At 44.9% G+C, this 25,425-nt stretch overlaps 3 protein-coding genes across 5 annotated transcripts in view; 1 reads left to right on the forward strand and 2 right to left on the reverse strand.

The window, feature by feature from the left end:
- Window positions 1–4,103, reverse strand: part of nrg2b (neuregulin 2b) — a 52,396-nt gene extending 48,293 nt beyond the window's left edge. For both annotated transcript variants that reach the window (XM_076738994.1, XM_076738993.1), the window contains exon 1: window positions 2,823–4,103. In XM_076738994.1, the coding sequence (XP_076595109.1) occupies window positions 2,823–3,234 (412 nt within the window). In that variant the 5' untranslated portion in view covers window positions 3,235–4,103. The remainder of the gene's footprint in view (window positions 1–2,822) is intronic.
- A 3,230-nt stretch (window positions 4,104–7,333) lies between these two features.
- Window positions 7,334–14,245, forward strand: purab (purine-rich element binding protein Ab). The gene has a single exon (XM_076738953.1). The coding sequence runs from the start codon at window positions 7,420–7,422 to the stop codon at window positions 8,263–8,265; it is 846 nt and encodes a 281-aa protein (XP_076595068.1). The 5' UTR covers window positions 7,334–7,419; the 3' UTR covers window positions 8,266–14,245.
- A 2,455-nt stretch (window positions 14,246–16,700) lies between these two features.
- psd2 (pleckstrin and Sec7 domain containing 2) overlaps window positions 16,701–25,425 on the reverse strand; it is a 34,016-nt gene continuing 25,291 nt past the window's right edge. For both annotated transcript variants that reach the window (XM_076739014.1, XM_076739015.1), the window contains 10 exons: window positions 25,019–25,131; window positions 24,551–24,609; window positions 22,871–22,960; window positions 22,721–22,764; window positions 22,417–22,607; window positions 22,240–22,310; window positions 21,630–21,787; window positions 20,676–20,820; window positions 20,239–20,382; window positions 16,701–19,744 (listed from right to left, as the gene is read on the reverse strand). In XM_076739014.1, coding sequence (XP_076595129.1) covers window positions 19,523–19,744; window positions 20,239–20,382; window positions 20,676–20,820; window positions 21,630–21,787; window positions 22,240–22,310; window positions 22,417–22,607; window positions 22,721–22,764; window positions 22,871–22,960; window positions 24,551–24,609; window positions 25,019–25,131 — 1,237 coding nt within the window. In that variant the 3' untranslated portion in view covers window positions 16,701–19,522. The remainder of the gene's footprint in view (window positions 19,745–20,238; window positions 20,383–20,675; window positions 20,821–21,629; window positions 21,788–22,239; window positions 22,311–22,416; window positions 22,608–22,720; window positions 22,765–22,870; window positions 22,961–24,550; window positions 24,610–25,018; window positions 25,132–25,425) is intronic.

The following is a 25,425-nucleotide window of genomic DNA, read 5'->3' on the forward strand; positions in this document are numbered from 1 at the left end:
TTTTTACAGTATAATACTGAAGAAATAAAAAAGACATTGGTAACTGTGGCCAAAAGGCTGCTGTAAAACCAGTGTGTTGACAGAAATTAGTGGGGGTGTGTACAGAAGTGGGTGTTCCAACAGTTTGGCTGTGATTGGCTGGCTGTGTTTAGACTAGGTTTGGGATTGGTTAGGCTCAGGGTGTGTGTCTGCAGACACGCCCCTTGCCCCAACCCATCTGTAAACTGCAGTTTCAGTTTCTTCTTTCTCAAAGGAAACATCTTTATGCTTCCCTCTCATGCACGTCTTCAGCCTGCTCACTGGCCAGGAGTCCTGCCCGGCCGTAGCTCATTCACCAGCTACCCTGACATTACTGCATCCACCCAATGAAAAGTGTCAGCGTAGCCCATGAGTGAGCTACAACTGAGGGAGAGTCCTCGCCAATAAGCAGCTGTAGGCACTTTGTAGGGGAGGCTTATTTTGCAATACTTCACTGAAGTTTCCACATTTGAGGTCACACTGAGCACACAAGCAGACAGGTGAAGCTGCATTTGTGCTGCAAAGAGAGATCTAAAGTTTGAATATTGGTTTCCTGCTGTTTAACTGGGTCCCCACTCAACTTCACCATAACAGAACTGTCTGAAGAAATGGAGTACAAACATTTTCATGAAGCATTTAAGGCTGCTAGGTGCAAATGACAGTCAAAAGAAATTTTACATCGTTGGTTGAAGTGTTCCTTTAACCTCATGACTATTTCTGGTTTGGATTTAGCACTTCTGTGATTAGTTTTAGCGGATGAATCCTGTCAATCATGGGAAAGAAACAGAAGTGAGGTCAGTGACAAACATTAGTGTTCTGATGACGCTGTGGACATTCAGAGGCTGCTGGTTGCCACAGTGCATCTATAGTGTCACCCCACACTCTGCAGTGTCTAATTAGGTTGTGTTTCTCTCTGTATATCTGACTGTGTGTGTGTGTGTGTGTGTGTGTGTGTGTGTGTGTGTGTGTGTGCACACAGGGTGAATCAGCTCATAAGTGGGTATCTCCTCTCCTGAGCTTATCCCTGCCTGGAAAATGTGTTTTAGACTGAAGCCTGATTGCAACAGCACTGTCATAAATAAATGACTTGATAATTTTAGCATGTCACGGAGGTAAAAATAGAACATCACGTTGTTAGCTCAAATGCCGGATGAACCCTTTGTTAAAACATCTGAGTTACTTCCTACTGGATTTAACACTTTGCAGACACTGCTGTTTTGCATGGAAATTATGTTGATTCTCGACTTGAAGATGGAAAATGAGTCTTCGCATAATCACATTGCTTCAAAAGTTTTGTCCTCACATTCAAGTTACAGAGATGACGAAAGGTGTACAGTTGTGCTCTTAAAGCTTGTACTGGAGAAATGTGTTGACACTTCCACAGTTACGATCTTATTCCCCCCTCTTTTGTGCAGTGAGGGAAGCTGTCACTTCCTGTCTGTGTGCTTCCTCACTCAGGTTTACCACAGGACAAGCATGTGAACGCAGCAGTAGCTGGTACCAATCATGGTTATATCATCTCAAAAGCAAATCATGAAAACACAGGTGGAGTGGGTCATGGAGACAATTTGCGTCAAGTCAGTGTTGTGTTTCAGGGAATGTAGCTAAAGGAGACCTGAGAGCATTTGCAACTGGTAGATTGCATACGTATAATAAGATGCAATATACATGAATTACGCTGTGTAAGGGCTCCATTTATGTGTTATTTAGGCCGACCCTGATTCTAGAAATTTTCTTTTACCTTTGGTAAGAAAAGGGGTCAACTGAAGTTTTTTGTTGGAGTGAAATGAAGGGCAATAATGTGAGAAAGAAAAGCGAAGAAGTGCACAACCCTCATAGAGTCCCAGGTCTCGTTTTGTCCTGTTCAGATTATTCATTTCTAAACGCTGAGTGTTTGTTTAATTCATTGTTCTGATGACAGTGAGTTAAACAGAGTTTCTTGCAGGCTTGCCCAGCTGCTGCACACAATTTCTGACTCTTCTCAGAGAAATCTGTGATTGGAAAAACCAGGAAGTGCTACAGGAGTTTCTGTTGTATAGTGGACTGCAAAAAAAGCACAATTTCAGATATCCGTGGTATAAACTTGCAACAAGTTGAACTGTTACCACCTCCCACAGACTGTCACTGCAGTCAACGCCGGCACTGTCAGGATTTCTCCCACGATTTCTGATATGAAACAGCAAGAGATTTGACATGTAAAACTGGCTGTAGGCTACTATACAAAGTTTGGAAAGGGGTTACCTCAATATAAGGTTGCTGTCCCTGATTCCCATCACATGCTCTGCCTGCTGTTTCTCCCTCTGACACACACACACACACACACACAGAAGCCACTGCTCTGCCTGTGCTCCACCTGAAGACGCTACATGCAGGTTACTTCACTGTAACGATGTGATGATGCAGATCTTGCTGGGAGTTTCAGTATCCACAGATCTCCAGTGTCTGTCTGACCATCAGGAGGACCCTGCTATTTGGGGCTTAACCCCAGGATTTACTGAGCTTTAACTGAGACATTTGACTATGTCACTGTCTCTCTACCGCTCTCTCTCTCACACATACACACATGCACACACGCGTTCCCTGCCACGCTTCTCATTTCATTATGGGTGACCGGGTTATGGAGGATTGAAGTGTCAATTGACTCGCGCGCATGCATGTGTGTATGCACGCTGACACATTATATAGAGCACACACGCGCACGCGCAGCCAGAGAGCGGTCTCCTTACATCACCATGGCAGCTTCAGTGGCCCTTATAGTGCGGTGTGAGTGCATGGCAGGTATAACGGAGAAGCCTTAAACTTACCGCAGTCCTCGCACAACACTCTCTCCACATCCTTCTTCAGCTCCGGCTCGCTGGCGTCCACAGGGGCGTACGATGCCTTGAATACCAAGGGCTCGGCGGTCGGGTCCATGAAAAAGATATATCTGTGGTCCTTCTCCACCGTGGTGCACGGGGCCTCAGAACCGAAGTCCCCGACGGTCACGAGCTGCTCCCTCTCGAGGCCGCCGCTGTTGACGGGCCACACGTCCAGCACTTTGACATTCACACTGTAGGGCTCCCGGGAGGAGATGTTCTCCGGGGAGGAGCGCACCTCGCCCTCGATGACCACGGCTGATCGGTACGCCTGGTCCTGGAGGGAGTTGAGACTCGGGGCGTAACAGGCGAAGGAGACCCCGATGACCAGCATGGAGAAATGCACTGGATCAAGCCTCATGCCGTCAGCCTGTGCTGTGCTGCAGTGCTGCTGGGCGGCGGAGCGAGCTGGAAGAGAGAGACGGCGGCGAACGGGCTCCGGCAGAGCAGGCAGGGCAGAGCGGCAGACCTTGTGGAAGTGTCCATGCCATCTGTGTCTGCCGCTGCTTTCCCCATACGGCTGCTGGCCTCGGATGGGGGGGACACACCAGCCTAGGAACCGGAAACGGCCCGCTTCTGCATGCTTAAAAATGTGATTGCTGCATTCTCCTTCACCAACCACCCTCCCCCTCTTATCTCCCCTTTTCCTGAAAGGCAAAACAAGACTCGTAAATTAGCCTCCTCTCGATTCCAGGGCTGAAACCTCTCTCTCTCTCTCTCTCTCTCTCTCTCTCTCTCTCTCTCTCTCTCTCTCTCTCTCTCTCTGGCTAATAGGCTAGCATCGCATGGGTGGGCGCATTGCCTCTCTGGAAGGAAAAAAGCAGCTTGCGCGTACAAGGGAATCACAAGAAACGATACGCACTCCACGCACACGCACACGCAAGGTCGGGTCCTTTATCCACTTATTTCGATGGTCAAAAGAGTCCCACTCCTGTGAATCCGTTAGTTGGTAAGCAAAATAAAAAAGAGAAGGGAAAACCGGGGAGGAACAGACGGACAGGATGAGATAGCAGCGGTTATCCGGTGAGGCGATGCAACAGTAGCGCGCACCCTCCAGCCGCGTCCCCTGCGCCCCTCATCAAACGCGAGCGGCTTACGTGAGCAAACATCACCTGCCCGGTCACTGGCGTCGGCTCGCCACGTCCTGCGCAAACACCCTAATGACCCGGGCACCCACCGGCACACCGCCACCGACCTAACCAGCATGTGACCATGCCGGTCGCCTGTGTTAAACCTCTGCGGGTGGGTGCAACAGAAATCACGCACGCAGTGCACAGACACAGCACGGAGTGCGTCTGTAGCCGAGCCTTGTACGGCGCCCACTGTGGATCTCCAGTGCAAAAGGTGCAAGAGAGGCTATAGGCGACTACTCCACACACTGCGGATAGATGTTGCGATGACTAACGCTGCGAAATTCTCTCAATGGATCCCTCAGCATGTCGAGGCGAGCTGGGAGTTTGGAGATTTCAGCTTTAAATACCCCCAGACACATATGCGCTATCTGCACGCTGCAGGAGAGCACACCCAACACCTGACATTTTCCATGCTAGAATTCGACTCATTGCAGTTCACTAATGCTGCCTTGGGATACTGTACAGTTTAAGGACTCTGTGGCAACACGTGGGGGCACCAGTTAGCCCACCCTGCAGGTATTGTGTTGGAAAGACATTCTACACAAATCCTTTGCCAATCCTGCTCAGCTACAGCTAATAAAACCACTTTTTTCATTGAAAACATCTCCACCAATGAAACGAGAGCTTTGCAAATATGCTGAAGCGTTTTATGGTGACCACAAGTATCCCCTCCTCCCTCCATAGCAAAGCAGCCCCTGCCTCCATCTCTGTATCCATCAATCAAGCCATTCATAAGATTCGCCTTTCCCTCCCTGTGAGGAGCTGAGCGCCCTTCGCCAGAGGTCAGAAAGCCTTTCATTGTCCATGTTGAGAAAGGGATAAAATATAGTGTCATGTAGAGGACATGTGCAGAGGTTTTTTTCTTACTAAAGATGACTGAGATGATAAAGAAAATGTATAAGAGGCCATGTCATCACTGTATGCACCTACATCATGGCCTCATCCACCCATTTCACCATCAGCAGGGTCACAGCGGGGACCAGTCTCTGTCCACGGTGCTGAAAGCCTTGACAGGTTTAGTGCTGTGTCCCAACAGGCCAGTCACATGACGCCTCACAGAGACTGAATGCCACAGCCAGATTGCTGCAATGAAGAGCTGTCTCCTCGCTGCATGTATCCTCCTTCACTGTAATGTATTAACCTGGGGGTTAGGGTTGGAGAGGATATCTTTTACTGGGAAGTGAAATACAGGTTCAGTGCTGCCCATGCTGCTAAATGTTATCAGATGTGCAGGATTTATCTTTTCTTAGTCAAATGTTGATGGTTCCACATTACTGGGATTGCTTCTTCAGTTTGGGGATCACCGCAGCATTTCAACAGGGAAATACAGCCCTTCATCAAGGGACACACCCACACCTCTTAACCTCTCCGCCCACTGCCCACCCATTCACCGATCTGTCTCTCCTTCATGCATTCAAACACTCGTGCATTCATTACAGCCCCCATTCAAAGACCTCACACACAATTTAAGAATTTCCAAATTAGCCTTGAAAGCAAATCATTCGTTGACAAAGCGAAGGGGAGTAAAGCCGATTCCTGCTGACTGACCCTGGGAGGACTGTCACCACTGTCACCTCCATGATTCCCCTGATACTCGCAGACCCTGCAGGAATTTCCTCTGGCTGTAAGACTGCTCAACTCAGGCCACACAATCCACCATAAAAATTATCTTTCTTCCGCAACATAAAGGAACTAAACTTACATTCACTGTACAGCCCTGTGGTGCACTATGACAATTAAATGGGCCTTGAATTAACAGAGGGTCTGCTTTTGGTAATGCAGTTGCATTTCAGCAGGATGTTGATGAGGTTACCTCGATCGGCCTCTCATGATAGGCTTGCTGTCAGAATAATGCTCTCATGACAGAGCAGCTTTTCCTGTTACAGTTAATATGCACAATCTTTGTACAATTGTCCCAGATTTCCTCTTTGCAGTCTCTCAATTTCTACATCGCTAGCAATACTCACGAGCAAACTCAAATCCCATCTGTTTGTATGCCCATACATGGCTCTGAAAAATAGATACCAGTGATATATCTGCTCAAACCACAATGGAATTGACTGGGCATGTGCTTAAAATATTTCGGCCCACCTGTCTATTCCACGTTGACCCCCCTTCTTCCAGATCACCAAACTCATTTGTGGGGTTAAATCAACGGTAGGACCTTTAATCATATGGAGGCATGTGTGCAGCTTGTGAGTTTTAAAAGAATCATTATTTGGGCCACAGAGTGATTTTCTTTGTCATATGTCGACTGATACAGTGAGGAGAATGTGCTGCAGGACATGTTCTCATTTCACACATGTCCTTAAAAAGTCTGTTCCACAATATATACACAATACACAAATAATGTAATAATTATTATTATTCCACAGCCTCCTAATGCCATCTAGCTGTTATCCGCTCAACATCCACCAAATTCCCTGCATCATTCTTCTACTTGAGGTCTGCTCTGCCCCTCTGGGACCATGATGGCTGCAGACCGAACATCTTCCCCTGGGATGTTTCTCTGTTGCTGTACCTTATATGACCTATAACAGCAGAACTGAGTCAAATTTTAACAAATGTTGAAACAATATAAGCAAATGGAAAAACAAAACAAAATCTCATCTGAAATGAGGAGAAATTAACTAGACAAACCAAAATCACAAGAATTGTAAATTATCATTACACAATAAACAATTATAATTTCAAAAAAGTAAAGCCTATTTAGAAGAGTTTCTACTTTGTATATAAACTTATTGTGTGTGAATTCCCAGATTTTTTTCTCTCTCTCTCTATGTGTGAGTCCAATCCAGTCATAGGGCAATGATTCATGAAGCTTCACAGTGTATGAGCCCCGTCCCTCAAACTCCCACACTGCTATTATCTATTCATTCAGAAATTTCCCTTCCACCACACTCCCCCTCTGTGTGAGTGTGTCTCCTTCCACAGGGACTGTCCGGGTCCGCTGTCCATGGTTCTGAAAGCCCTAAACGACTGTCCATGGTGCTGAAACACCCAACGCACAAAGCAGTCACCATCAGATATGACTTTTGTTCCTGTTCTGCCATCTATTACTTTTACTGGACAGGTGTGATGTATCCATCTATCTCTCTCTCTATCTATCTATGTAGGTTGGTGTCAGTACTGCAATGTTTTAGGCTCACGTGGGTGGGGGTTAACTTTCGGTTGCAATAATGGGCTACGCTGAAGGCTGAAGTGAGGATTCTGTGAAACGTTGCAAAGACGGGGCGAGTGTCTTGAACGCAGCCCGCTCGGAGTACTACAGTAACACTAACTACAGTTGCTTTCATTTTTTCATCCTCTTCTCCTCTCACGTCTCGCGATAGAGCGGCGGAGTGGTTTGACGGGCAGTCGAGGTTGCAGCAGGCAGAGGGAGACGGTGGAAGGTAAAGCAGGGAGGCTGCATCATGGCGGACAGAGACAGTGGCAGTGACCACGGAGGGCCCACCGCAGGCCCCGGCTCGCTGCCCCCGGGTGCGATGGGCGCCATGTCCCGGCTGCAGCACGACACCGAGGAGCTCGCCTCCAAGCGCGTCGACATCCAGAACAAGCGCTTCTACCTTGACGTGAAGCAGAATGTTAAAGGCCGCTTCCTAAAGATAGCCGAGGTCGGGGCTGGGGGAAACAAGAGCCGCCTCACTCTCTCCATGTCGGTCGCCGTGGAGTTCCGCGATTATCTCGGTGACTTTATCGAACATTACGCCCAGCTGGGCCCGACCAACCCGGACATGGTGCAGGATGAGCCCCGGCGGGCGCTCAAGAGCGAATTCCTGGTGCGGGAGAATCGGAAATATTACATGGATCTGAAAGAGAACCAGAGGGGGCGGTTCCTGAGGATCCGACAGACCGTTAATCGGGGGCCCGGATTGGGAAGCGCGCAAGGCCAGACCATCGCTCTGCCGGCGCAGGGTCTCATCGAGTTCCGCGACGCTTTGGCCAAACTCATTGACGACTACGGCGTGGACGAGGAGCCGGCGGAGCTCCCGGAGGGCACCTCGCTCACGGTCGACAACAAGCGCTTCTTCTTCGACGTGGGCTCCAATAAGTACGGGGTCTTCATGCGGGTCAGCGAGGTGAAGCCCACGTACCGGAACTCCATCACGGTTCCGTGCAAAGTGTGGTCCAAATTCGGCAACACCTTCTGTAAATACGCGGAGGAGATGAGGAAGATCCAGGAGAGGAGTAGAGAGAAACGGGCCTCCGAACTGCTACCTGAGGGCCCGCACGGCGGAGATGACGGCGACGATGACTGACGCGGATTTTAAGAGAGCCGAAACGAAACAGCAAAGACAAAACTGAACTCTGGGAGAAAACCAGACTTTAACTGTAAAATAGGAAGAGAATTTCCAAGGGAATCACCCCACACACACAACCTCCACAGACATGGCAGCACCTCTGCTGTCTCCTCGCTCATTTTACTGGATGTCACTCCACTTACCACCCATGTAACAGTAAGCCGCTGCTATCAAGGATTGAACTGTAAGATATGAACTGTTTCCTACTTGATTTAAATGACAATGAACAGAGTGTTTATATCTCTATCAAACGACAGATTTTGCACACATCAAAGCTATTTCGAGAAAAAGAGAAATGTTTAAATGTTTTCAAACTGGTCATATGCTAAGATTTAATCGAACTTAAAACCAGAGGTCTACTATATAAAATGACAGTCTTCATGTAGAACGAATATTTGACATCAGCACAAAGAGAATATATTATGGACTTTATGAAACCAAAATCTGATACCAGATGTATAGTTTATTATAAAGGTACGCAGAATAAATATGAAAGCGCTCTAAAAGTGTATGAACTGCAGAACGCAGCACTGCAGGCCTGTAAACACCTGTCAGCATGCGTGTAGGCTCATGTTTTGAAAAGAAGTTTGGCAAAGTAGGCTATAGTCTTTAATTTGACCTAAAACCTTGTAGGCTAATAAAAGCATTTCTATCATGCCGTTCTGGAAATGCTGAGACTCAAAGGTAAACAGCCTATTTTGTGCGCCTCAAACAAATGGGACAAATCTATCTCTGAGCTACTATATTGAATATCAACCCTCTTGCACCATGTCCATATAAACTTAAATGAAAAAAGTGCTAACTTAGATGTACTAATTATGATTTTGTGAATCAGCTGTAAAAAAAATCCTTATTAAGACACCCACGTTTTCTGTGGGTTACGTTTATTCTTTCTGTTACTTTGTTGTTTTTTCCTCTTGGGGAGGGGTGGGGGGGAGGGCGGGGGATGCAAAAGGATGAGGTCCACTTGTGGGAGCGCGAGGCGCGGAAACAAACAAAACAAAAAACAAAAAAAATAGAGACGCGTCAGCGCAGCGCGCGGCGAGGCAACGCATCCTCTCTGACGTCATTACGACCCGTGCCTTATACACTCCACTCGTTTACGTGTTCTCACGTGGATGGTCTGTGACCTCGACCGCTGTACGTTTTCATTTACGAGTGCTGTTATGTAGGCCGAAATATATACTCACCAGGGCTGCGGGATTCACACCCCTGCGGTGCAGGGAGCATGGGTGGCAACAGCAAAAGTACGCTGAAAGGCTGCTGGGAGTTTGGGGGCCAGCAGTGGTAGTGGGCAGAAACAGAGCTCCGAGCTGCTCCTTCAGAAAGATGGGGTGCTGCCTTACCTACACTTTGGCGGTGTGGGGGAGAGGGGGCCAGCATGGCACCCTGGAGTCCAGAATCCCTAGCAGCACCCCTGGCCTGGTGGCCTCCGACAGAGTAGAGATGTGTCTCCCTGGAACAGGAGAAAGACCCAGGATGTACCACCTCTTGCAGCGCTGGGTTTGACCCTCAGTGGACCCCATGGAGATTCATCTGGAGATGTTACGGGTGGCTTTGCACACCATATGCACCATGTTGTAAGGAGAAAAAAAAACAAAACAAAAACAAAATCAGGAGCAACTGGATGAGGCTATTCGTCAGAGCTGAGATGGATGCTGTTAAAGAGCCAGGCAGGCCAGCCGGCCGGTCCCATGCCGTCAGTCTGAGTGCAGTTCAGTGGATGTAGAGGCCTATCAGTGCAGGGCCAAGGCAGTATCTATCTCTTTATGGTGCTACAGCCCCTTGATCGCTCCATGGGGGCCTCGCCGTTCACTTTTGCATTATTTTTATTCTGATGCTCTTTTTTTTTTTTTTTCCTTCAAAGTTCTTTTCTCCACGTTATGTTGTCCGAAACACGTCGGGTTTCTCCCTCCCGGGCTGAGAGGACTGACCAGCGTAGGACATTTCATATTAGTGTGCAATATTGTGTACGTGCCAATAGCGGCATTGTATCACGTGTATAGACTATTAAAAGACGCAAAAATGTATAGGCTAGTTGATATTTGAAAGCATGACGATGAGGTTGATGCATCTGCATTATATTTCCGAAATGTGAAGTCTTTCTTCTCAAGCACTTGCTTCAAAGTGGGAAAAAAGTCAGACTAGTAGTGAGGTATTTTTTTCCTGTCACGTTCTGTAAACCAGTAGGCTGCCTTGTCCGTCTATCAGTGCATGTAGACTAGTTCGGGTGTTTTATGTCCCCTTATGGAGTCACCTCAGAGAGAAACTCTTTCCCCCCTCGTCCCTCCCCACACACGCACACACACACACACACACACACACACACACACACACACACACACACATCGCAGACAGTCAACAACCTCTATCTCCGTGTCAGCCTCTCTGCAGTGGCTTACACTGAAGTTGAATAGTATCTTGGCGCTTGGGTCCAGGGGTGGCTGACACACACACACACACACACACACACACACACACACACACACACACATATGCAGTCTCTCCCTGCTAAGGCCTCTTGTTGCTATCTGAGTGTTTGGGAGGCCTCTAAAGTATTTTGAATGGTGTCTAGAACTGCACAAGGCCTCCTGTCATTAGAAGCCAGGAAACTGTGTGTTTGGAGCCTGAGCGCGACCCCTCTCTCGCCTGGGACTGCCGACTGCAGGACAGGTGAACTCCGATTTGACTTTGGCTTGTCTGCGGTTTCACTTGAGTTAGGGCGATAGTGATCGGCCACAGCAGACCCAAAGGACAGAGGAGTTTGTAGTTGTTTTTACAATGAGGATCACAATCCCTCTCTCTGATACGGGCAGACTCTGATCTCAGGTCTGCTCCTCTTCCCCGCTCGGGATTCAGAGCTTAAAAAAAAGGGTCCTGGCTCTTTGCCTGTGCAGCAAATACACTCTGTCAGACACACAGTCCACTCCTTCTCTTTGACCCCATCGACCTCTAGGCTTACGGTGAAGTGCTCGTTGACAGTCGATGTGCTCCGAGTGGTTCGTTCACCCATCAGCTTTGTTTAAAGCAGGCTGGCCTGCAACAGCTAACGCCGCTGAGTCTGGTCACAGGCCTTTTCAGAGCGGCGTGCTGCCTAGGTGGCATGAAGGGGAAATACAGACTGCATGGGCCGCAGCTTTAGAGGCCTCAGCTAGAGAAAAGCTGCTAATGTAGTTACAGCCTGGGCCTGCCAGACATGTGGGATAGATGAGGCTAGACTGAAGCCGAATTCCCCAACGCACACCTGGGCTGTGACGCTATGAGAAGTCCTGTTGAATTCTTGCTTTAAAAAGTTGATCTTTGTTTGATTGGTTATGCCTGTGGCAACAGAGCCAAGAAAAATGTTCCAGTAAATGCCATCTGTTCCACACAGGATGTTTTGGCCCAGGTTTGTGTCCGAGTGTTGATGAGAGGCCTGATGAAGCCTGGCACTGCACTGTGGGGGCTTACCAGCAGCAGCCTACCACGACCTACTGACCCGGCTGTCAGACAGACCCGGTTCGGACTTTTCTCTCTGTTTTGGAGAAGTACAGGGAATCTCGTCCCCCTCTTGCAGAGATGACTATATTTCCTCACACTGCCCTGTGAATTCTAAAAAGCCCATTTCCATTAAACACACGTACAAGCCACCTATGACTATGTGCCCAGCAAAGCACATCTGAGGTCACTCTGAGTTCATCTTGACTTCAACGTGCATCTGGACTGTCTGTTGTGATACAGCACTGATTCCCCAAAGTGTTCTAGCTTTAGCTTGGCTGAATTTAGGCCTCCAGGAGGCTAATGCTACATGAAGACTGGAAATACAACACTTTTCTTCTCTTTTTTTTTTCTTCTCTTTCTCTAATGGCCAAATATAAGGAGAGCGTGAACCTGCTCATAGAGTTCACTTTGTGAATGCCTCACTCTGTGAAACGCGCACATTTTCTTAAAGATTAAGAGACGAGTCGTGTTGTTCTGTTACAGACTGTAATCGCCTGGTGCTACTGGGTCAGTTGTGTTTTTAGTGCAGAATGATTCAGTTGTGAAACATGACTCGTCCATTTTGGGTCGTAGCTGAGTTACGGGGGTGGGGGTGGGGGGGGGACACTTGTGATTTTGCTGAAAACAGTGTGATTAAATCTGATTTCTCAGTTTATGAAAGCTCACCCTGTGTCAAAGCAAAACCCGGAGTGACCTTGCAGCCATGTTGTGCCCACGTTACACGGTCATCCATTTCTGGGACTCACATGCAAAATGGTAGGCAGATGTTTTTCGTCTTGTTTTCTGTGTGAGGAGTCAGCGTGCTGTCCTCCGTGGCTCTGGCTAAGTTCAGCGTGCATGGATGATGGTGCACTGAAACTGTTGAAACTGCACCGACAAGAATCGTGTTTTGATTTATTATACAGCAGTAGCCATCGTAGCAATCCCTAATGTTATCCTGCCTTTTGTCTGTTCGTGCTGCAGCGTTTGTCCTGTCAAATTTGATTTCAAAGAGCTTATTTTTTTTTGTTGCTCACACGATACGTGACCAGACCATTCCTTACACGTTGCAACTGATGGGAAGACAAGACAAATGTAATAGTAGGTGTAACTCAGAAGTGCAGCAGTAGCTACTTGTTGCATGCACTCAAAGTCAGATTGCTATGATGGCTCCAGCTGTAGGTTTCATCTGCTTGCTCCTGCCGTCTTGAACGGGAGATTGTTCATGTTTCCGACTGCATCCGAGCAGCCACATGTACGCGACCTGTAACGGCAAACTTCCGCAATTGACGTGTGGGTGGCGGCGACCTGCCTCTGCCAAATGAAAACAGACTGAACTTCCATAAGGTGTTCCAGACAACCAAATCTGCTCTGTTTCTGGTTTCAGTGTTGTAGTCTTTCATTGGCCATTCAGAGTTCCTGGTTAATCACGCAGCCAATCGCAGCCTCTGGTCAAAGCCAAGCACTATATGACTCATCACAAACCACCGACAGAGGAGCTCATTCAGCACGTCTTCTGTTTGCACATGCACAGAGTAGTAGGGTCCATCATGTTTGCAGACTGTATAGGCTACTGTGTATAGATCTAAAGACATTCTTTCAGATGTTTTGAAGATGTTGGGAAATGGATCCTGGATTTTAAGGGGTGGGGTCAATGCACAATGAACATATCCCATGTCACCGTTTGGTCTAAATCCCTTTACCATCCCCATATGAGATAATATGTTGTATCTTTCAAAAATATTTTATCTGTGGCGTGTGTGTGTGTATATATATATATATGGTTTGTTATATATGATGCTCCTCCTTTCAGAAAAATATAACATGTAAACAGGAAAAACATATTGCTGTTTTTTTCCTTTGTATTTTATACTTACAGAAAGCATTGAATAAAAATGGATAAATACTTGCACTTTAGATATATTAAGAAAAATAAAAATCTGCATATTATTTTTGATAGGGATCTCACATTCAAAGAGTATAAATTACAGGCTTTGTGACTATTGCTGGACAGAGATGTATTGAGTTCTACTTATTGAAGTATATTTTGTCTGTGTGTCAGAAGGTTTACTAAAGTAAATTGCATGATAAAGTAGTGCTACACCGATATTGTTCTTTTTTTTAGTTGGTAAAATGTCTGAAAACTGTGATAACAACCCTCTTGTATCATGTTTAACCTCTCCTCACCCCTTCTAGAATATTTCTTACTGAAATATGGCCTTTCCTGACTACATGACGATGGTGCTTACTTTGGCTTTGACATCAAGCTCATCCTAAACATCTCAACATCATCATAACTCGCGTCCTTACACTTCATTACTTTCTGTTATGTACTCTCACTACCTTATTAAATTTCCGTTGATGGCAAAAAAAAAAAGAAGAGGTGTGCTGTTTTGTACATTGCTGTTTGTTTTAATGTTGGGGGAGCGTTGTTGTCTGAAAAATGACTAATCGCGCAATAAAAAGTCATTCCACACGTCCCTGTCTCTGCACAACTGTCTCAATGCTGCAGCTTATCATTTTTAGCCGGGATCAGCTCAATAAGTAGAATTAAAATGAAAAGGGAAATATTAAAACATCCATTATCTGTCAGCTGAATATTGAAAAAAAGTTCAAATGGCCATCAATGAAGACTGTTTGATACGTGTATCACACCACAGAGCGCAGGCACTGTATTGATACTAAAATGAGAGTAAAGACAGTGGATGGATACAGAGATCAGATCTGAAACAGGGCTCCATTCACCTGCTCGTGACTTCCATGTGGAAATCAAAGGTAGAGTGCCAGATTGTTGCCACAGCAGGAAAGACGACACGCTGTTGACAGAACAGTATTAACTGTTATCGGCCAGGTGAGAATGTTTCAGTGTGCTATCAGCAACAGGTCAGTGCACCAAAAGCAATAAAGTGACGGCGCCTTGCGTTCAGTTCTCAGCTATTGTGAACCAAACATTACAACCAGCAGATTTTCGGTCCGTGTTGTGAACAGTGGGCGTAGTGGCAACAAACAGGCTAACATTTTAAGATGATTCATCGCTAAAGTGAAATTTTAGCCATAAAATAAATTTTAGTTCATGGTATCATTTAGACTGTTCAATAATGCACGGACATGCTTTGTTCATAAAAGCTTCCAGGAGTGACTTTCCTGACATAACGGGCTGATTTAAATTGGTACTGTGCTGTATTAAACTGGCAGCAGCACAGTGGTAAAACATGAACACTGTCTCATTTGAAAAGTACAGTCCCTGCTTTTTCAACTGTGTGGCCTTTTTGCATTCGTCTGTTCGATATCAAACTAATGCAATTACAGCCTGAGGGGAACTGAATGTCAAATTAGATTTAAGTACATTTGGGGTTTATCTGTTGGCTCTTGTATTTGGGCTGTGTTGTTGTTGTTGTTGTTGTTGTTGTTGTTGTTTTGTTAATGGATTCATGTCCATTTTTAAACACTGTGGTAGCTTCAGAAAATTCATCAGGCATGAACCGTGTCACTGAAGACACATTATCAAGTATGCATATGTTGTATACTCATCTTGTGCCCCCCCCCCCCCCCCCCCTTATTTTTAATATGGTGAGGTATCAAGCCATGTTAGCTGGGCCACTTCCCTGTTCCACTTCCACATTGCAGAGACAGTATGAGGGTTTTTTCACGTCCCCAAGACAAATTACTGCATATTTTGTGTAAAATGTGGAGCAATGCTAATTCCAAGAACCCTCATTATTGAACCTCTTCTACCATAAATCACAATAAAAAGGTAGTTCAGGGTGAGTAATATCAGGGTGGTCGCAGCTTTTAAAAAATGGTGATGTCGGCACGTATTATGTATGTATTTGGTTAGTTGTGATGAAGCAATTGATAAAGAAAACAACTTTTTAATAGGTGGGCAAATCATATGGTATATTTGTTTTTTCTACAGCAGAACGCTATTATGGCCTGGGGTATACTAATATACTCACAGCTGAACAGAGCATCCATTTGATGACGTGTTGAACTATACATACTGTGTAATATATTACCACATACAAAAGGCTCAGCATTGTCCATTATGATATTATGCTAAAAAAAATAAAAATACAACATACATACATCTTGCGCTGCCAGTATTGGCTGAGAACTGTCGGCTCATCAACAGCTAAACAGCTGTAACAATAAAGGTAATTATAGATCAGTTGTTTCTCAATGATAATAATAATAATGGCCTTATCTATTTGACACTGTTGAGAAGTATCAGCAGTCAGTATCATGAGTTGAAAATGAAATCAGCATTTCTCAGCTGCTGTGGCTGAGCTTCTCCAACACGTCTGCTGATGCTGGAGAAATACTGTGAGACACCTGAGGGAAGGCTTCAAGACGTGGTGCATTAACAGAGGATGGGGAGCTGGTACTGCTCTGTGTTAGACCATCATTTACTGGAAGCTGCTCCATGCATTGCTTTGCACAAGCTATGAAAGTTAGATTTATTCTCATGAATTCATACTGTGTGTTTTTGTCAAGCTAATGTAGTCTGTGTGTTGTGTACTGTAACAAATCACTCTTTTTTGTGAATCCACTCTTCTGACTTGCTGCTGCTGAGACACTCACTGTAAAGGTTTCCATGATGGATAAATACTGTAAGTTCTCACAGACAGTTTATTGTCGGTGCTGTTGGGTGCTTCAGTGCTTTGGTCTGGTTAACAGCTATTTTATACTGGATTTGACGAATGTGCTAACTTTCAAATTTAGCTCTTAACTGCAGGCTAGACAGATTTCTACCATCTTCCCCAAAAAAAGTGCATTTACCCATGTTGTAAATTTTTTATACAGATGAAGAACAAAATGTGTTCCCATTACACAAATTAAGAATATCAAAGATGTCAGTGACACCCGGGTTAGCAAACCGCTGAAAGGCTTTTTCTATCCGTTGACAATGTTAATAAATCACCAACGCAATCATCTGTATAAAAGCTTACTTTATGAAGCACAGACTAAATATTCAGTAAATATGTCCTTTACATAGTATGAGCATCCTGTCAAAAAACAGTTCCAATATACAAACAAAAAGACAGATCCAATGCTGACATCAAAGTGCCGAAGTTGTCATTTTTTAAATAAAACATAACAATCAACAAATATTTTTCGTCACAATCCTATATTACAGCACAGGCCTACCCTAGAACATTGGGAAACAATGGTTAGCACAACAGCCAAAGTGACTATAAGGGGAAGTCTCCCTGTAAGAAAGCAATTATTTATCCTAACAATACAGCTTTATAAAATGGTTCTTTCTCTCTGAAAACTCAGCTCCACTTCAGCATTTTGGTCTGTACAAGGATCCGGTTCCAGGATTTCAGGTTTCCAGCCAAGTCCCAAAATGATAGTAGACCCCATCAGTCACTATTAATATGATATACAAAGCAACAGAAGCACTGCATCCAGAGGTATGATTGTTCATCCTGTCGATGTCCATAGCTCTGGTAGGTCGACGTGCTTCTGTGCCATGCCGAGGCTGAGCGAGGGGCACCAAGTTCACTGATCTACAGTTGTGTCATAAGCAAATTACATAGAAAGAGAAAAGGTGTGTATGAGTGTGTGTGGTTGGTTTGGGATCAATTAAGGTGCTCACAAACAGCAGTACCGCCACCCCCTCTCGCCACATTCCCACTTCCTCACAACAGTACGCAAGTCCTTTCCCATGAGAAACAGGCTTAATATGTTGCGTTCCTCTGTTTGGAAAAATGCGTGCCAGGTGACTGTTTTGCCTGTTCCTGGCTGGCAGAGGCGGTCTTACACAGAAAACCAATCTCTTCTTCTTAGAAAGCAAGTCTTTTCTCCTAATCCTCCTCCTCACCCATGTGGAGGATGTTTTGATGGCTACTCTGCTGGTGGAGTTGTTTTGATGCTGTTTTCCTCTCCACTCCAGTATGCTGACATCTTTCTTGACTTTAGCCAATAAGCTGGAGCAGTCCTGCTGCTACACTCTCCAATCAGCCAGTCTCTGTCTAAGGGACGCCAGAGCCTGCTTTCTCAAAAACATCTTCATCTGTTAGGAAGGATGGCAGTGGAAGGGACACGCCTGTACTGGTCAATGCCCAATGAGAGGCTGAACGAGCTACGATAGGTCCATTTAACATGTTGTAAATCAGAACATAGATGGGTTAGATTTTGTGTTTGAAGAGGTAAAGGTACATCTTTAGTCACGAGGATGATGGCTGTCTTTGTGCTGAAGATGCTTTTGAGAGATCCAGGCCTGATTGTGATGGCAGTCTTATTCAGCAGAAGGCCATTGGATTGTTTCTCACCAAACATGCTCAATAAAGTCTTCATACAAAAGCATGACCCTGCTATATTTACATCTTCTCGTTGCCTACAGCTTCTACATCCCAACTGGAACCAGTTAAAAAGAGCATGCGCACACATACACACACACGCACGCATGCACGCGCGGGCGCGCGCGCACGCACACACACACACACCAGCTGACCCACTCATACGGTACGCCTCCCACCCACACTTTGCTGTACTGCCCTTCATTTCGATCTTCAGAAACTTCACACCCAACCATATGTTGTTACATATGAGCTTTTCAGCTCAGTGCTCTCCTTCGTGATATAAGAGGGGTAGTTTGTGGGATAAAACAAAACATGGCACAGTGCTTTCATCTAGTCACATAACGTTATCCTCTCCGGTTCAGATTTGAGTTGAAGGAAAAACAAAACAGCGTAATTGAATACGTATCAGTATTTGGGGTAGCGGCAGCTTAAAAATCACAGAAGCGACTCTCTGACAAGTGACTGGCAAACACTCTCCAAATCCCTCAACAACTAGTGTCAAGGTGCCCTTGAGTAAGGCACTCAACCTCCAGTTCCTCTGGTGGAACAGCTTAGTGAACAGTTCAAACCATTGCTGTTCCACTTGGCAGCTCCTTTACACTTACAAATGCATGTAACTGTGTGAATGTCAAGAAGGAAACTGCTGGAAAAGAGCAAACACACTCAGTGTAAACCCTTCCTGGGGTGAATAAAGGTTTGTGGAATTAAATAAATAAATAAATATGCTATACATGGCAGGGACTTGATCCTTCTGAGAAGTTCTTTTGAGAGTTTTTGTAGCTCTGGGACAGATATGTTGCATCTTCACACACCACACTCCACCCATACTGTACTGTAGGTCCGTACACACGCCTGCGAGAGGCTGGGTGTGTAAACATGAATGAAAAAAAAAAAGGCCAAAATGCTACAGCAGTACCATCTCCATGTGAATCACTGCCTGACTCCTGGACTGCAGGACAAGGACAGGACAGAGAGGACAAAGTCAAACCAGTCTGTCTTTCTTTGTTCTCTATCTGGCCTTAAAATAACACATTATAAATTACTCAAAGTCCTGCTCATAACGAAAAACACATTTCAACTAAAGACGACTGCATCGCTCTGAGTTCCATGTCAAAATAATACTGATGATATTGTTATAAATAGTGATCACAGTTATGATCATTTCAATGTGCAATAAAAGTTCAAAGAACTGAGGTTTGGCGGGGTCACTTGTCGGGTATCAAGCGCGGGCTCTTCATCTTCTTCATCTATTGCTCAAGGACAGAAACTTATCATCAGGGTTGATAAATTCTGGGAAGGATAGTGACGGTCAGGAGGAACGGAGGAGCCCAAACACGAAATATGAACAAAAAATAAAATAAACGTAGTAAGAAGTTGGAGAATTAAGCTAGTTTGGCTTGGAGGGATGTTGTTTTGTGGGCTGTGGTCTCTGGTCCTCCTTCCTCCCCTCAACTCCTCTGTCCTGGGGCAGCGGCCCTCCCATTCAGCCCGCCGTGAGCCTGGCTGATGGACGGGGAGGACTGCGTCTTGCGGAGGTGGCACTCACGGCCGGCCAGGCCACCCTCCATGATCAGGCCACCCATCACGCTGGCCTCGATCTTCTCAAGGTCGTCTGTCTCTGCACGGATTTTGGCCTGCAGGAGGCTGATGTACGTCTCATACCGAGTCTTCTGCTCAGAGAGAGGGGAGGAGGAGAGGGAGAGGGAGATCAAAAGAAGATGAAACAAGAGTTTGGACAGTCTGACACTTCAGAACGGGCTTTACTTTTGCCAGCTTCACAACGTATTTTTCATTTTGAGAGGGGTGGTTTTATACTTTGCTTGATTGAGGCACTAAAATAAGAACTGACAATTTAAGACACTTAAAAAAAATAAGCTCCATCTATTTACATTATTTCAGTCATATGAAATAAACTGATAAGAGTGATCATGAGAATTGATATGTGCTAACTGGACGATCTCCTTGCTACAAAGGAAATATAAATAAATAAATCTAAATGAAACATCATACATGAAGGACTAAAATAGAATGGGTAAGGAGGGAAAACAGCAGTGACACTGGCCATCTGTCGTGCTTTTTGGCCTCATAGCTGCCCTTTAACTTACAAATAAATAAATAAGAATAAGAAACAGGCAAATTAACTGAATCTGTCTAAAGACTGTACCTCGTACGTGAGGTAGTGCTCTTTGAGCCGGAACTCCTCCCACTCTCGGCTTTTGGGGTCGGCTGAGGGCGAGTTTTTCCGGTGCTCCTCCAGCTCCAGGCTCATCTGCTTCAGCTTGCTCTCATGACTCAGCAGCTGCTCCTCCTGCACCAATCACAGGCCAGAGGAAAACCAGAAGACCCCCAACACAGCCAATCAGATGCAAGCGGACACAAATAGAATATGTAAAAACGCCCCGACCCCGCGTAGAGATTTTTAATGTCGAAGGATGGTGCATGCTGCATTGATGAACTTTATATTATGTACAAAATATCGATCATAACTAGACATTTATTGTACAATGGTACATTGTGTTTCTAGAGTAAAGCACAGGCCAGCAGGGTGTGATAGATGCTCTTGTTCCTAACACGTCATCATCTGTGTGAGTGTGTGTGTACCTGGTTGAGTCTGGTGGATGAGGACGGCAGGATTGGCCGACAGAATTTCTTCATGGAGCCGATGGCGGCAGGGAAGGCTGGAGCGGAGAACAGAGCTGCCACCAGGTTTATCCGGAAGATCCAAGACATCATCTCTTCCTCACTACTGCAGAGAGAGAGAAAGAGAGAGAGAGTAAAGTCAGGGGATACAATCAAAATTGTGTGATGGACATTTTGTTTGTTGTGCACTGTTGTCTGGCCACATCAGCACAGGTTCTCCAACAACAAAAAGCCTGGTCCATTCGACAGCAGGAGAGAAAATTGTTGAAATTCACAGAATGTTATTTAAATGATGTCATCATCTGTAACTCGCACCAACTATTATTTTGACATTGTCTGTCTCAATGAAAATTACATATTTTAAAATTTAACTATTTTTTTTCCGGCAAAGAGGCGATGATATGATCGAGAACAGCACTCCAGATTGAGTTTATATTTCAGCCTACATATCACCTGTGAATGCCAAACTCTGCAAACACAAAAAAGGAGGCTGTCTGACCTTCAAGTCTGATTCATACTTTGGAACTTGCTCGATTTTATCAAAATGACAAACCTACACAAGGCGCAAGATATTGACAATGACAGAGGATTCAGGTATCACATCATACTCGTATGAAGGGTTAGTTATTTTTCAGTGTCCTGAAGAGCTCTTTTAGATACAACATACTCTATGATGGGAGAGTCGCTACACAGAAACAGCTCATCACCATTCATCCATTAGCACAAACTCGAGCTGTTGAGGAGACAACCGATGGAAATGTTTCATGATCTGTAGGTGATGCCAGAAATTGAAAACTTGCAAAAAAAATTTCAGAACATATAGTTTGTGTTGTACTTGTCTTCTTTTCTGTGCTTTTGAGTTTGGACTTTCTGATGCATAATCAAAACATCTCAAATTCGACTGGGGTGACTTACGGGGCGTGCAGCAGAAAAACTCTCCAGTCTGAGGTTTTGAGCTTCAGCACGTTGGCTCTCTTGCTGTAGTCTGTGGCACGAGTGGCTAAAGAATGGTGGATGCGCACTGCGTTCTTCAGGTCCACCTCTGAAATGTCGGCATCAGGCTTGTACTCATCCTGGGTAATTAACAAAAAAATAAATAAATAATAAAAACAACAAACAGAAATCCTAAGATCTTATGTTTTGGAGTCTGTGAATCCTTTTATGTTTCAGTCCACTTAGTTGTTTTGTCTCTTACAACAGAGAATAGAATCCATACTATATAATCAAGTTAAAACTGTGAAAATATCACACAGAGCTGATTCAATTCATTCACGTTGAACATTTTACGTCCTGACATGTGGTTAGTACCGCCTTTCCAACAGCAGGGGGAGACAAACACACAGTATAGCAGTCATGCCTCATTTCCTCTCTTGATGCTCGGGCTGTCTCACTCAGAGACACACACACACACACACACACACACACACACAGCAGAGCAGAGCAGCGAGCAGCATCCACCACCGCAATGACAGCAGTGGTGGATGTGTGTTTCTATGGTAATGGAGCAGAGGACAAGATGCGGTACCTTCTGCAGATACAAGATCATCCCCTTCAGAACCGCATAGAACTTCTTCCAACCACGACGACCCCTCGGAGCTGGAAGAGTGAGACGGGAAAAAAAAAATTCTATCATACTCACACATTTACAGTCACTTCATCCAAACGTGTGTCAGTGTATGAGCGTATGTGTACAATCACTCACTGCGTTTGCCGTCCATGTCTGCGTGGCTCTTGCGGGTCAGCACACCATGTTTGTAGGTGACAGCATTTAAGAGAATGGGAATGGCGATGAAAGGGTTACTGCCATCTGTTACCCTGGCAACACGCTTACTCCCGCCCTCACATTGCTCCTCCACCAGCTCTGACAGACTCTTCCTCAGCTCCTCCTCCTCACTGCACACACAAATACCCATTCAGATAAACCTGAGCAGCACACATTCAAGTGGATTCACTTCTTGCATACTGCACATGCTTTTCCTTTTGTTGACCATTAAATGCATACTCACACTGCCCACTCGAGCTTCTCATTCTTTATTGAGTTATACAAGACCTGTGTGGGCAAAGCAATAAAAGTGAGAAATTCATGTTTCCTTTTGGATTTCTTTTACTTCACTATGGGCTGAGAATTCATAGACTAAGAAAGAGGAGGTCTGTACCTTTAATAAGTCTTTAGGGAAATCTTTGCCATTGTTGAGACCATCTAGATTACTGATGAACTGCTGGCAAGACATCTTCTTCCCAATGTTCTGAGGAACAAACGGAGAAACAGAAATAAACAAAAATCATTTCAAGTTTAAGAAGAAATTTCACCTGGTTTTTTTTTCATGTGTGGAGCAACACTGGTCAATCGTTGGCTCAGGATCCACAGACGTTGATAAATCTTCAAATTCTAATAGAGCTTATAATATTAAGCTGCTTTTATCTGCTCCTATGCTGTTCTGCAACTGCCCACTGGGTGGCAGTGTGATTCTGCTGGTTCTACTGGTAGTGGTGGTGAGTCATTAGAGCTAAGGAAGTATCAGCTTACCTACCTTTTCTTGTGTTTTAACCTCTAATAATGAGGCATCATTAGAGTGAAAACACAGGGAGGTGTTTGTGTGTTAATGCCCCACTCTGCCTGAATCAGGCCTGTAACCTAAACATATACGTATTAATGTCAACGGACCCATTGCTACTACAAAAAAAGAAAAAAACAAAATTTTGGTTTGTGGGTTTTTATTCACATTTTCCTCTGAGGAAGCCACATAACGGACAAGAAGTTCCCTTCTGTGGGGAAAGTACAAAGAACACATGTCACAAAATATTTGATGCTCTATTTATTCATTATATCCAGTAAATAGCGAAAGCTGTGTCTTTCACAGCCACAAACCAAGAGGAAGACCTACTCAGTTCACCATTTAAATTATATTTTCATGCAAAGGTAGTGGGACAGTGCGCTCTTACTAAGTTAATACATTATATTCTAAAATTTATAGCCTCTTCAAAATTGCATCTATTCTTCACCCTAGAAGGTGAACTACAAGTTGGAATTTTAATTTAGATACTGTGACTGCATCTGCAGGATAAAAGGGACAGATCAGCTGCATTTGCCACAGCTAATATCAGTACTGCATTTTATTTTAAGCAGAATTAATATCAGCCAAAATGAGCTACTGCCCATTTCTGTTTGATAAACAATATTTAATCAGCCAAATATTTTTGTGTCACTGACCAACAATGATTTCAAAAAGGAATCTGTCACTGTGTGCGCATCCTTTATTATGGGCCTAATATGACATCAGTTTTGAAACCATGACTTAAATACTATTGTTAGCTGACAAGAGGGGGGCAGGTGTCAATGAGGACAGTGTTAGTACTATAATTACACTTACCACCTGCAGGAGCGGAGAGAGACCAGGGGACCAAATTTGGTTAGCAGGGGAAAGATATGAACGAGAGGAAGAGGAAATTGAAAAGAGAGAAAGGGTATTAGTTAGAGGAGGGATATTCATTAAAAGTACTATTAGCAGGGACCAAGTCGAGTGAGCAGGAGGGTCGAGGAAAAGCACAGCACAAGGCCTGTGATACTGATCGTGTTATGCTAGCCAGACCAGTGCTCCAGTTTAAAACCAAGCAGATGAGACTATTCGAGCAGAGGAGAGACAGAAACAGGTCAGAAAGTAGGCCGCGTAGGAGAGAGAAACAGAGAGGAAAGGGTAGAGAGAAAGACAGGGAAAGAACAAGAAACAGAAAAGACGACACTGACATGCCATCGCTGACAATGGACTGTCTATACACTTTGTTTGGAGGAATGGCAATCCTGCAGAACCAGTAAGATAGAGAACTGTAGTACATACATGTCCATGTAGATCGGTGTTGAGCAGCATGAGGGCACAGGTTAATGTGTGGGCTCCATCTGCAACAAGACAATACACAAGGCCCAGGTCAGCTAAATGTCACATGCACACAAATTCACATGACTGCAGTGCCATACATTCCTTCATAGGACATGCAGACATCAATCACGCAACATCAAAAGCCTGCATGCTACAACAAACTCAGCCTGTGCTTTATCTGATCCGAACTGATTTAGTATTTACATTTGTTACAGTCACATTTGAAGGTTTACGCAAGCAGCACCATGTAAACATGTTGCAGTCATGGGTGTTTGTTGAACTGGGATCAATGTGGAAACTGCATTAGTCATCATCAATTTATATTTATGGTGTTACATTTTGTACGGCTGTTCTGACAGTTTTTTCTCTTAATTATATTATTCCTCATTGCATTAGTGTCATCATCATCATCACCCTCACGACTCTCACCTTCAAAGGTGGGTGTCTGTGGATTGCAGTGGCAGAAGCGTCTGGAGAAATGTACGAGGATCCTCTCTCTCTCCTGGGTCTCTCCCATCAGTGGAAAGGCCTTTAAGAAGTTCCTGTTCCACAAATGAAGCCATGAGGTCAACAGGAGGTCAAGTGTTTGCCTGTAATGCATCTCTGGAAAATGAATGAATCAAATCACTTCTGGCAGTGAATACAATTTGCAGAGGAATGGAGCCGATAGCTTTGTTTGAAACCTTGTGAAACATTTCACTGTAAAAAAAAAACTATAACAGTCAAGCCTGCTTTTTAAAACTTGGCCTAGTGGTCATGTACTCTGTAGTTTATTGTCATAAGGAAGGATCGTCTCATCTCTTTGTAATTGTAATTGTTTGCCAAAATCAACAGGT

Source organism: Chaetodon auriga, chromosome 9 (assembly GCF_051107435.1).
Source record: "Chaetodon auriga isolate fChaAug3 chromosome 9, fChaAug3.hap1, whole genome shotgun sequence".
Taxonomy (NCBI): domain Eukaryota; kingdom Metazoa; phylum Chordata; class Actinopteri; order Chaetodontiformes; family Chaetodontidae; genus Chaetodon; species Chaetodon auriga.